Source organism: Telmatherina bonti (assembly GCF_933228915.1).
Source record: "Telmatherina bonti genome assembly, chromosome: 10".
NCBI lineage: Eukaryota > Metazoa > Chordata > Actinopteri > Atheriniformes > Telmatherinidae > Telmatherina > Telmatherina bonti.
The window spans coordinates 15,640,060-15,652,789 of NC_136628.1; the positions used below are offsets into that span (position 1 = coordinate 15,640,060).

The 12,730-nt window shown below is 39.1% G+C and overlaps 1 protein-coding gene across 2 annotated transcripts in view; it reads left to right on the forward strand.

Moving 5' to 3' along the window:
- The window catches only part of dpysl3 (dihydropyrimidinase like 3), a 32,706-nt gene that overhangs the window by 13,992 nt on the left and 5,984 nt on the right, over positions 1-12,730 (forward strand). For both annotated transcript variants that reach the window (XM_079247827.1, XM_079247828.1), the window contains exons 4-11: positions 213-377; positions 869-930; positions 2,476-2,556; positions 4,788-4,856; positions 5,948-6,068; positions 7,588-7,744; positions 8,253-8,394; positions 10,706-10,876. In XM_079247827.1, the coding sequence (XP_079103953.1) occupies positions 213-377; positions 869-930; positions 2,476-2,556; positions 4,788-4,856; positions 5,948-6,068; positions 7,588-7,744; positions 8,253-8,394; positions 10,706-10,876 (968 nt within the window). The remainder of the gene's footprint in view (positions 1-212; positions 378-868; positions 931-2,475; positions 2,557-4,787; positions 4,857-5,947; positions 6,069-7,587; positions 7,745-8,252; positions 8,395-10,705; positions 10,877-12,730) is intronic.

Consider the following 12,730-nt stretch of genomic DNA (forward strand, 5'->3'; position numbering starts at 1 on the left):
GAAAGCAGAAACACCAGCAGACACATTTTGATGCCCTGTCTGTGAACTGTCCCCATCCCACTCCGTCACTTGTTTGTCTTTTCATTTCATTTCTCCTGTCGGCCTTTCTCTTTGTCACTGTCGCTTCCTTCCTGTCTCCTCTCTAACCTTTCCTTTCACACACCTGTCAATCTATCATTGTGGTGATCTCCTTTCTCTACTATCTACACCAGTTGACCATGTGATCCCAGAGCCTGGCACCAGCCTGGTAGAGGCCTACGACCAGTGGAGGCAGTGGGCAGATGAGAAAGCCAGCTGTGACTACTCTCTCTGTGTGGATATCACCCATTGGAATGACAGCGTAAAGCAGGAGGTGGATAATCTCATTAAAGAGAAAGGTAGGTTTTGCAGACACCATGCTTGGGATTTTCACAACTTGGACCTTCTAATGCCCTGGTTTGAGCATCAGCTGGGGTGGAAATTCGAACAGGGGCCTTTCTGCGTGGAGTTTGCATGTTCTTCTCATCTATGTGTGTGTGTGGGTTCTCTCCCGGTACTCAGGCTTCCTCCCACTGTCCAAAGACATGCATGTTTGGTTAAATGATTACTCTACATTGTCTCAAAGAGTGAGTGTGAGTGCGACCTGTCCAGGGCATACCCTGCCTCTCACCTAACGATTGCTGAGATGAGTTCCAGCTTTTTCGCGAGCCTAGAATGGACTGAGCTGTTAGGAAAATGGACGGACTTTCTAATGAAATACACAAAACTAACTATGACAAAGTGAATCTTTGCTATTGGTTCATTTTTACAGTGATGAAGAAATGGAAAAGGTGTGATCAATAATGTTTAAGTCTCTCTGTGCTGATTTTATTTATTTATTTTGATCCAGGTGTGAATTCATTCCAGGTCTACATGGCCTATAAGGATTACTACCAGATGAGCAACAGCGAGGTACACTAGCTTAAAAACGTAACGCTTTAAAGTTGTACATTTGTATGTTTTTTTTGTTTGTATGTTTTTTTTCTTTGAAAAGATACACTCTCAGCCTATTTGACATCAGGGTTGGGGAACAAACTTTTATTGAAGGAAAGAAAAGGTTGTCATGACAAACTTTACTTTAGTCTCACTCATAGACTGTATATAAAGAGATGGACGTAGCCTCCGTGACGTCACCCATAGGTTTCTGAATTGAAGCTCAGTGGCCGGTTCCTACCATCGCTATCTTGGCAGAGGCATGCGCGTAGTCTTGCCCGGAAAATACAAATATGGGCAAAGAGGTGGAGCTGAGAGGGGCGCTGTGAGCGTCATGATGGATGATTGACATCGAGTGAACTCCGAGCTCCCTGTAGCTAAGAGGTAACCGAGCTAACCTGGAGATAAAAGGAGCTAACCAGCTAACGGAGGTGAGTGGGCTAAAGCTAAGTCACGTTGTTTACTGGCTAAAAAAACACGGTTGTTCTACTTTCTTCTTACTTGAAGCGTGAGGTCCGGACACGCCCCTAAATATACCGAACTTTGAGATTAAATTACTTTAAACGGGCAAGTTAGAAAAAAGTTCACTCCCCCCACAGTTGTCATGAAGGTAAACCTGACCTATAAACCTAAAATAGATTTTTGAACCAGGCTGTAAACATGTTTATTTCTGTCGTGAAGTTGGTCTTTTTAAAATCGGAGTCTATGAGGATTTGCTCTGTTTTGGAGCCCCTAGTGGATGAAGAGGGAACTCCAGTTTTATGCACTTCCGCATAGGCTTCACTTTTAGTCGCCGGAAGTTGCCGCTTGGTCTCACTACACCTCCATGCTGCTATAGCAAAGGAGTTGTGTCAACAAAGCTGGAATTTTTATACTTGAAAGATTCCAACTTTTGAATATTTATCTAAATCTTGCTATCCCAAGACTGGTAAACTCTATGTCTTATCTTTGCATGAATCAGTATGGATGTGTTTATCCCTCTTTTTTCACATTATCAATCCGATTTGGCTGATAAACTAGATCATGAAAAAGTTATCCACTTTCAACTTTCTCTTCTTGGAAATGTTCTCTTTGTTTCTATAAAACCTTTCATCTGTGACGCACCATGGGTTTATACATCCTTGTAAAGAAGCGCAAGTCCAGACGGTGTGAGGCAGGGCTCTCCGTGTTTCTCATGCATCTGTAGCTAATTTAGTTTCAAGAGGATCAAATGAGGTAACTGAAATAGCCCGTGTTGAAAAACTGATGTCATGCACCTCGCTAAGGAACCGTGGCAAGGCAACGTAACAACAACTGCAGCTCATCCCACCAGTTTCAACATTTCTACAGACCACACACGATAATTGCAGTGTGTCTCGGTAGACATCACTTAATTGTGGGCTTCTTTTAAGTTTTGGCATGTGAGTGACCCCTGAGTTAAAGAAACAGGGTCTGCATTTAGATTTTAAACAGCCTGGACAGATTTAAAAGTGAAAACAGCAGCATAATAGTTTTGGTTTTTTTTTTTGTCTCTTTCTCATGCAGCTCTACGAGGTTTTTACCTTCCTGGCAGAGAGGGGAGGAATTGCTCAGGTCCATGCTGAAAACGGCGAGATCATTGCTGAGGTAAAGACAGAAAGTCCCCATTTTCTTTATTGCATTCTGTTTTATTACTTGTCCCCATGTTAAACTCTGATCTGTTTATGCTTTATGTGATTCATTTCACTTTTGTTAGCTTCAGTTTGCCTTTCTACTCAAGCTTTATCACGGTGCATCTCCACTACCTACAGACTAAACATTCTGTCACTGATGAGAGGGAGACTGTAGGGCAGCAGCGTGTGGGTGTAGTTTATACTGGGCTGTGCCAATTGTGGACTAATGAAAGTGAATCAGTCGTAATGCTTGGTGGATTTAGACAGTTGTTTTTAGTCAGAACTCCAGACCGTGCCTGGATTCTGTCTCTGCGTAACATGTTGGATCTGATTCACTGTAAATCCGGGGTCTGTATCCAGTCTAAAAACTAGGACTCTGAAAGAGTCTCATTTTCATAATTTGCAAAGCCAAAGCATTTTTTCTGACAGATAATGTCATATCCTTACTTTAGACTCCTTGACATAGACGCATCTTGTTTTGGTATGAATGTGATAAATGGAAAAACACTGAAGCATAGAGCTCTTACCACAGCCTAGAGCTATGGTTCCTCCTGCGTGAGCTAAACTTAAAAGTTGCATTTTCCTTTCTGAATGCAAATTTTAAAATCCAACAAAACATTCTGATGAAGCTTGAAACTCATCAGTGAGCATGCATATCTTGGAAGTCTTTTCAAATATTAATTCACTTGGAATATATGAAAGCTATACTCCACAATTTTCACACTCTACAGTCCATTAAAGTCGTCCTGATTAAGGGATTTCTTAAGCTCTCCAGAAGTAGAGGGGCTCTCGGAGAGGGCATCCTCAGGTCAGACCAGTGTTCAGTTTTTCCATCCTAATCCATACTTTTATTTAATTGGTTCTTCTTGTGCCCATGCTGTACCTTTCCACAAAGTTTCTAGAAATATCAGAGTAGATTTTGAGCAATTGCATTATTAAACAACAGACTAAAGATCACATACATCCTTGAGAATTGTGCAAAGTTGGGAAAATGACCTTCTGCATTAGTTTCTAAAAGTATAAAATTCAATCTGAAATATATTTCTATTCAGGACTGCAGCTGTTAGCGTATGGGGACTGGTTACACCCACTGTACATCTTCTAGTTGGATTTGGAAACAAGAAACAGCTCTATTCAATAAATTCAATGCATGTCTGACCCAAACACTGACAAATGCTTTAAAATACTGTAATTTTCTTCAAGGGTTAAAAGATTAGAAGAACATGCTGTGCAATGTATTAAAAATGTAAACCTTTTTAGACGAAGGATGGGTGGCATCAATGGTTTCATCAATCGATTAAAGTAATGTAGTTGTTCAGACATCATTTTATGTAAATGCTCATGACTGCATTGTGCAGATAGCAAAAGAGAAAGTGATGGTAGCCTTAAAATATTGAAGAGTATATAAAATAATGCATAATAGAAAGAGCCTGGTAAGATTGTTGTGTCTGTAAAGTTTAATGGTTTTTAGCAGACAAAAATATTGATTTTTCTTCCTGTTGCAATTAGACACTGCCTTACGCTTTATTCTTTTTTTTATATGCACTTACAATTATGAACACAGTTTTTGCCGGGCTTACTTTCTTCACTACTGTCTCATCACGGTCTTCTGTCTGCTGTCAGACAGGAGAGACTAGAAATGAAATAGACAGTATTTATTAAAATATGCTTAAGGCTCTTCCTCTGATGGCAGTTGGAAACACCCACCGAGTTGGAAAGTTTAACAGAAACCTCTTGTAAAGCAAATCACTCTGTGCTTTTACTGTGGATCTTTATCTGTTAATGTAACTGCAGCACTTCATTCTTGTGCCATGTCAACAGGGTTACATAAATGTTCCTAGCTTGAACTTTCAAGATAGGTGATCATATAGTCATAAGGACAGCTGGTGCCAGATTAATGAAAAGGAATGCATGTCTGAAACGGTGAATCTGCCTTCGTGCAGGGCTCATTTGTGCAAGTATTGCAACACACAATGTCTGCCTGTGTGCAAAGAGCCTCAGCAGCCCAAGGATTCCTACAGATGCCTGTGTGTGGTCTGACTAAGATGATAAAACGTCTGCTAAGAGTATAACAGATCATTATGCTGAAGCGTGACCACCACTTAGGATTTTCTCAAGCGTTAAAGCCGCTGATTTCCAAAGAAGTGTCCTGTACACAAATATTACCTGAGCAGTTAAGGGTGTGTTTTTGTATTTGTTCAACAGGAACAAGCTCGGATGCTGCAGATGGGTATTACTGGACCAGAAGGACATGTGCTGAGCAGGCCAGAGGAGGTATAACACTGCACACGCTGTGTCAGTTTACATAAAATATAACATATTTCTGTGCTAGTATGTTTTTAGCCTATTTAGACCACAAACTCAGAAGTTGTCCACCAGACGTGTTTTTGGACTTCTCTTTAGTGGCACATCTTGGTCTTGTTACAAACATGTGGTGTCAGAGACATTAGAGGTGCTGTGTTAAAATCCCTCCCCTCCAATTGTTACTGCTCATCTTTCTTCAACAAACAGCAGAAATCAAAGCCATGCACTGCCACTGGCTTGATTGGGAGTTTCCCTTCTGCGATGCAGTGGGGGGATGTTGTCCCACCAGTACCATAATGTCATGCGGTCAAGAGGAGTTTTAATAAGTAGAGATAATTTAGAGATATGGGAGGAGGATGAAAAATACGCCAAACTACTTAGCTTGCCAACAAAAACTGTGTAATCATATTTATTTATTTATAGTTATAAGGGCCTGGTGTCCTGTTTGGTTGCAATTTAGAGGTTATTGGACCCAGACTGAGCTTGTTGACCAGAAACCTGTAATCAGCTGACATGTTTGCATCACATTTCAACAAACACAACCAATGTGACATCCGTTTTTGATACATCACCTTTTTACAATTATATTTTATTATTTACAATTCTTTCAAAAGGACTTCACAAACGTGGTACTGAATGGAAACGGATGTGTTCATATATTTAATGATCCTAATGAAATAAAATTCTTCACTCCACATTGAGAACATGTGTCTAAAAGCTGCCCAGCGTGTTTTTATTTTGTCTTTGAGTTAGCAAAAATGTGAAAACATGTGGCGCTCATCTGATCTCACTTGTTCATTTTAATATTTGTTAGTTGATTGCATAAAATGAGCTTGTAACCAATTTAGTTAACTGCAACAAAAAGAATCATTAATTTTTCTAGTAAATAATTCGGAAAGTTTTGTTCTTTATCTTCATTTTTTTTTTTTTTAAAAAAAAGAACTTTTAAGATGATATAATTACAGTTATATTTTCAATTATATTAGAAAAAAAATCCTAAGGTGAAAAACAACCCAAAAAATCAAAACACATACTATGCTGTCCGTCCGTCCCCTCTCTAGCTGGAGGCTGAGGCTGTCTTTCGTGCCATCACCATCGCCAGCCAAACCAACTGTCCTCTCTATGTGACCCGGGTCATGAGCAAGAGTGCTGCTGACATCATCTCACAGGCCCGCAAAAAAGGTAATGAAAAAATCTCGATGTAAACTGCATTTTCATAACAAGTTTATTTTTTTATGTGCGTACAACTCAAGACAAAGATGCTAAATCAGACTGACAGCAGCTTGAAAGTTGCATGCTTATGTAAACCGAATATCCTTGCAAGAAGATGGCTTCAAAGATACCTATCTTATTTGTTTGCAGGAAAGTTAAACAAGCAATGTGAAAATATTATTGGTCTCCTGACTGCAACCATGTAGTTGACCATTTTTGGAAGCAAAATAAATGAATGTGATGCATTGAATGTGGGTTCAAGTGGCGCTCCTAAATTTCGTGCTGTGCTCCTGGTGCACTTTTTAGTGCTACTAAAGGAAAACTCTGGTACACATCACAGACTATCTTCATGCAATCTGAAATCCATTTGTTTTTACCTGAGTACAAAAAAGTTTATCACACACACATATATATGGAAACTAGAAAGTTGCTTCTAAAGTGAAATTTCAACTATTTATACACTTTGAAAAGCATGTTAGCATCACTGTTATTTTCCTTTAAGATTATTTAACTCAGCATGCAGGCATACACTGACCGCAGACCTGCTTGACAAAAGGAAAAAAAAAAATCTTAACATCTGCAACTGTGTCATTCAAGCATTTTCTGTGGCTCGGTTGTCATTTCTCATAAAGAACAGATGAGAACTCCCAGGATGTGAGGGATTGTGAAATAAACATTTTTTTTTTTTTAAGAACGGAAGGAGAAAACAAGAAAGAGCAGAAAAGAGGAAAGTGGGTTTGGATGTTTAGAGGGCTGACCTCAAATGGCCTTCCTCGTGCTTCTAAGTGCAACCGTCAGTGTCACGGTGGCTGTAGTGATGTGGACCCAAATGCAGGAGTCGGGAAGCCGGTATGCAGGAATCAGACATCATTTTAATCCATGCCAAAGTGAGGGCCAAAAACCAACAAATGAACCAGCAACAAGGAATGAAAACTAAATACACAGAACAAAACGAGACACAGGTGAAACAAATTAACTAAATGAACCCAGGTGAACTCAATAACGGGAAATCAATGAAGCTAAACAAGAACCGAGGAACTAAACAGGAAAAACTACAAAATAAAACAGGAAGCCCAAAAACAAAGCAAAGGGAAAAAACCCAAATCCTGACAGTCAGAGGCTTTCAAGCCTTTTACTTATTTATATGTAAACCAGGATTGACTGGAATCACATGGAAGCAAATCACAATTTAAAAAGAAAACGATCAAACATAATAAACATGAGTTTGTAAAAAGAAACAAGCCCAGGATCATCCTGCATAGAATAACTATTTCAACCACAATTATTCTAAAAGGAAATTTGTGCATTGTCAGCAGTGGTAAAGTGCAAAAACACTCAAGTGGATTACTAAAGCTTTTAGTGAGATTAAGCAACTGACTAATTAATTAGGCTTTAACTGATGCAACTCATGATCTTCAATGTCAAGAATCACCAAATATTTCATACTTTAAAGGAGATTTTTTTTCTTCTATGATTCGTATTTTTTCAGGAAATGTGGTGTTTGGGGAGCCAATCACAGCCAGCCTTGGGACTGATGGGACACATTACTGGAGCAAGAACTGGGCCAAAGCAGCTTCTTTTGTTACCTCACCTCCTCTTAGCCCTGATCCCACCACTCCAGACTATTTGAACACACTGCTGGCCAGGTACATAGCACACTGATGACTTCTGGTTCAGCTGTTTGCCTTGTTATTTCATCATATATAATTAATGTGCTCCCACGTGCAGAATTGAGCTGCTGAGACTGGTTTGTAATACATGCTTTGCAAATATTCTAATGTCCTTTTTTCCACTGGCTGCTTCGATGCATGTGCGCAAGTGATTCTTTTTGATGGAGCAAGTTGAAATCCTATTCCTGCTGTTTTATGAAAAAGTTCATTTGTTTCTGACTTGTTTATCATAGCGGTTGCTCAGCTAGTGGTCTTCATCTGGTAAGAAACTTGCAGCACCGTATGGAAACAGGAAATAATGTAATGGTTTTTGTCCTGGAAAAAACAAACCCTGGCACTCCGCTTGCTTCAACTTCTCTTGGTCCCTTTTCCTGCTAAAGTAAATAAACACATTTCCTTGTGTTTGCAGAGCTCCACTTGTTAAGAAGGACATTGCTGTGCTGGTATGATTCCATCTGAAAGTGTCTTCTTCCTCTTGTCCCAGTGGAGACCTGAGCGTGACTGGCAGTGCTCACTGTACCTTCAGCGTGGCCCAGAAAGCAATTGGCAAGGACGACTTCACTCAGATCCCAGAAGGTGTGAACGGAGTGGAGGAAAGGATGGTGCTTATCTGGGATAAAGCTGTGGTGAGGAATATTTGGGCTTGTTCTTTCTTGCTTCTTAAACTTTAGTAAAATGAAAAATAACAAAGTGACTAAAAGTGAGAGGAGAAGATGGAGATTTATGATTATATATCTAGGTTTCTACTCTTTAACCTTAAAGAAAGCATCCATTTCTAGGCAGGGCCATTGCTTTTCGTCTGTTGTGCTTGTTCTATCCAGCTCATGCTCCAGTTTTTTTCCACATCCAAAGTATGTGGACCATCTTTGTGATCTCTTATTTTTAAGGAAGTATGTCCTCCCAATGTTTTATCTGGCTTTCAGTTTTTCCCAACGTGTGCCCCTCTCAGGTATCTATTACACTTAAATTGCCTCATGGCGACTCTGAGCCTTTCAACAACTTCCCTGTATTAGTAAATCTCCACATCTGACTTTTCCTTCATGCAGCACATACCCTCGTTTTTACTTTGTGCTTTCTTGTTATCACTGCATCAGGATGGAACTAACAAGCGGCCTTGCTTGAGCCTCGTTGCAGAGTGCAGTTCTGGCTTCAAAATGTTGGTTGTCATTTCTTTAGAGTAGCAGCTTAGAGTCCAAACTCCAAACTTGGGCTGACTGTTGTCAAGTGTATTTCTGAAATTTCTGGAATCAAAGTCAGGCTAGATCTTTTCCAGAGTTTCAGATCCTATTTTAAGCAAATTTTCTCCTGACAGTGCCCTCATATTTTCCCATTGAGACAGCTCCAGAAGTAATGGAATATTCTTTAAATATCTTGCTCATTGTGGACCTAATTTCAAGTCATTTAACTGACTATTTCATCACTGGATTAAGAAAACACATGCTACAAGATGACGAGAATATACCCTTACTTGTAAGGAAGATACATTATCTGGTTCTGTATTTCTGTTTTATGGCACCCTATGGCTTTATGATTCAGCGAAGGAGAGTTCTATTACATGTTCTCGAACTTTAATAACTTCCTTCGCCTCTTTATTACATATTTTAGCACATAGTTTTCCATCAGGGGACTGTGTTTCCATCAGTGTATTGTTGCCCACAAGTGGAGATCTGAAATATAAAAATTTCACAGGGCTCCACATGGCTGATTAGCATAAGCAACACAATCCACCTAGCAAACTGACGTAATATTTACACAGTCAAGCAAATATGTTTTTCAACAGCTGTTTTAGCCTGTACATATGCTGGTTTAGACCTAAAAAATGTGGGTTCTTCATAAAAAAAAAAAAAAATTTTAAAAAAGAAAAAAAGAAAAACTGGCTCCCGTTTGCTCAAAAAGTTTGGCTAACTGAGATAAGCTATGATTAGGTCCTGTTGATAAGATGAAAGTAATTAATTGTCCTGCACTGATTTTGCATTTGAGGAGTTTTTTCCATATCACAGCTTTTAAAAAAACATATACACAAATAAAAACAAACATACAGATGTCACTGTGACAACCTGAAGTACGGAAGCATGTTGCACATGGCTAACCGAGAAGAGTTTCAGGTAGAACAATAGGAGGTGCATCAGACAGAAAGCAAGTATTTTATTACAGGTTTTCAAGACAGATGGACAAAACTTTTTCTTTACGGAAGTAAATGTAACTTTTTCAGCAAATAGTTTCTTTTTGCCAGCATTTTAACTGCTATCACTTTGTTAGCAAGTTAGCATCTTAGCACTTTGTTACGTCATGGCAGTTCTTGTTTCAGCCACAGTTTTAAGCATGCCTGGTTAGTTGTTGCTCCTTATCTTGGTACCAATAACATCCCTGTACACAAATCTGTGCTTGTACTGTAAAAATATTTGTAAAACCACAAGGGCCAAACTCCACCCCAAAGCTATTCAATGTGTTTCGACAGAAGGCACACATCTGCTGTCCAGACTTTTCTTCTTATTATGTAACATTACTTTAAAACATATTTGAATAAGTCTTGCCTAATTTTAGGCATAACAAATACAAGCAGCTGTCTTACACTCCACCATTTCTTTTTAGTCTGCCCAGCAACTAGAGCAGATGGATTGATGTATATGTGATGTATTGCACATATTGTGTAAAGCTATCTTTGTCCAAATAAAACTATGAAATACAAAAGAAAAAGAAAATATTTTAGCTTTTTTTTGTTAGAAATTCTCATATTTAAGTCTAATATCTTGCAGTCTAGCAGTTATTTCAGAAATTAACCCAGTTTCAGAACCAACAGACACGCTTGCTACACACAATGGTGGTAAACCTGCTACTAGTACTACTAGAACTATTATAGGATTCCCAGTAAATATGTCACCCCATTTTCTTTTGGAAAATAATTCTAATTTCCTGTTCTTGGTTGTCTTTCCTCAGACCACGGGCAAGATGGATGAGAACATGTTTGTGGCCGTCACCAGCACTAACGCAGCCAAGATCCTGAACCTGTACCCTCGGAAGGGTCGGATTGCTGTGGGCTCGGATGCTGACCTGGTCATCTGGGACACAGACTCCATTCGCACCATCACTGCCAAGACACACAACTCGGTCTGTGCAAAAGTCCAAACTTTTGTCAAAAGTTTGCTTTTTCTTCTCGATATTAATTTTTCTTCTGCTTCACATTTCACCTCCTTATTTAACCTCGTGAAACTGACAGTCAACTACAGTGTGTGATATAAGTGTTTACAAATGTGTGTGCAAGAGAGGGAAGGTTGAAGAGCAAGAGAGAGTGAGAGCACATTTTTGAATAGCATCCAGAAAGCTCTCAGTTCCTCTGAAAGGAAATGAAGTCTCAGTGGATGTTCACCACTAATTCTACTTACTCCATTTGTCACATGACCCGGCTCTAAATGTAAAGTTGAGCCTCACTAAATCCAAAACCCCTCCATTTTAACAATGCAATGATTTAGAAAAGCATTAAAATACATGTTTACAGTGATGTAAAAAGTTAACCAGCAGGGAGCAAACCGTACATACTGCACATACTGTACATACTGTACATACTTTATAATCTAGAGTTAATTCTTTTCCAAAGATAGTTTTCTGTTATACAGATCATCCAGAATACACTCATGATTGGTAAACTTGGAGAATCCCAAATGTTCCTCAGTACTCAGTTCCAGTAAATACATTTAAACAAACTCATAAACCCTGGAGATATTCCTCATCTTCAGAAAACAAGTTATCTAGTATGTAGAAATCCTGCCACTGAACAATACAGTCTGATTCAGAAACACAAAGCAAGCTCCATTCATTACATCCTCCTTCTTGGCTAGAGTCTTTGCTGTTCTTGTACTCTTTTGGTCTTTTTTTACTTTGACTAATTTCTCCAGATGTGATGGACAGAGTTTGAAGAAGGCAACCACGAATCACAGCTGGAAGAGTACTCAGTTTTAATTGATGAATATTTGGGGGGAAAAAACTTAACTGCAGCTTAACAACAATAGTTAAAAAAAAAAAAAAAGCTACATCCTGTTTGTTCTATGATTCTTTTTAAATTATTTTTTTATTTGTCAAGGCCTTTATTTAGCTGTTTTACATCTTGACACCTAGTTTTTAAAGGCTGTAGCCTGTTTTTTTTTTCTTTTTTTTAAAGTTTACCATTGTTACCACATTTTGATTAATTAGCTTCACTAAATGACACTTGACAACTTTCTGAAAGCAGTTTTTTGCCATCTTGTGTCCAGAGTTAAACACTGAAGGAGAATCTACATGAGAAACATGTTAAACTATCTCATTCCAGATGTTTTTTGTCCTCACTCTGGACATTCGGCCTCATAAAGCCTCACACGCACAAGTTTCAAGCACTCATACACACACACACACACACACACACACACACACACACACACACACACACACACACACACACACACACACACACAGCAAGTACACCTGGTACATGTGAGAAATGGGGTTTCTGCTGCCACGCAGACAAAGAGGCCTTCAAACAGGCCACTAAACAGCAGAAGAAGTGTCCATACAGGAAATTAAGGTTTTCATTCCTCCTTTTACAAAAATACACGTATGTAAGTAGAATGCATTTACTAACAAGCTGCAGTATGTTCACTGCAGTCGAGAAATGATGAAGTACAATCTGTAGATTTATGTTTGGTTTGCTTAACTTCTTAAATCAGCAGTAACAGAGGACTGCTCCATCTCCAAATAGAGGAACCGATTGAAGCAGAGAGAACTGGACTAATACCACGCCTTCCCTAAATGTGGACTACATCCACTGAGGATCTGTGGGTTCTTACATAATGATGTCACTCCTTCATTTCCTGCCGGTTGTCCTTCCAGATGAAACAACAGAAAGGAGTAGAGGACAACAGCGCAGCAGCTCCCTGAGCTAATAAATCTACCTTAATGGATACCCAGATGCCAGACCAAACATAACTGGCT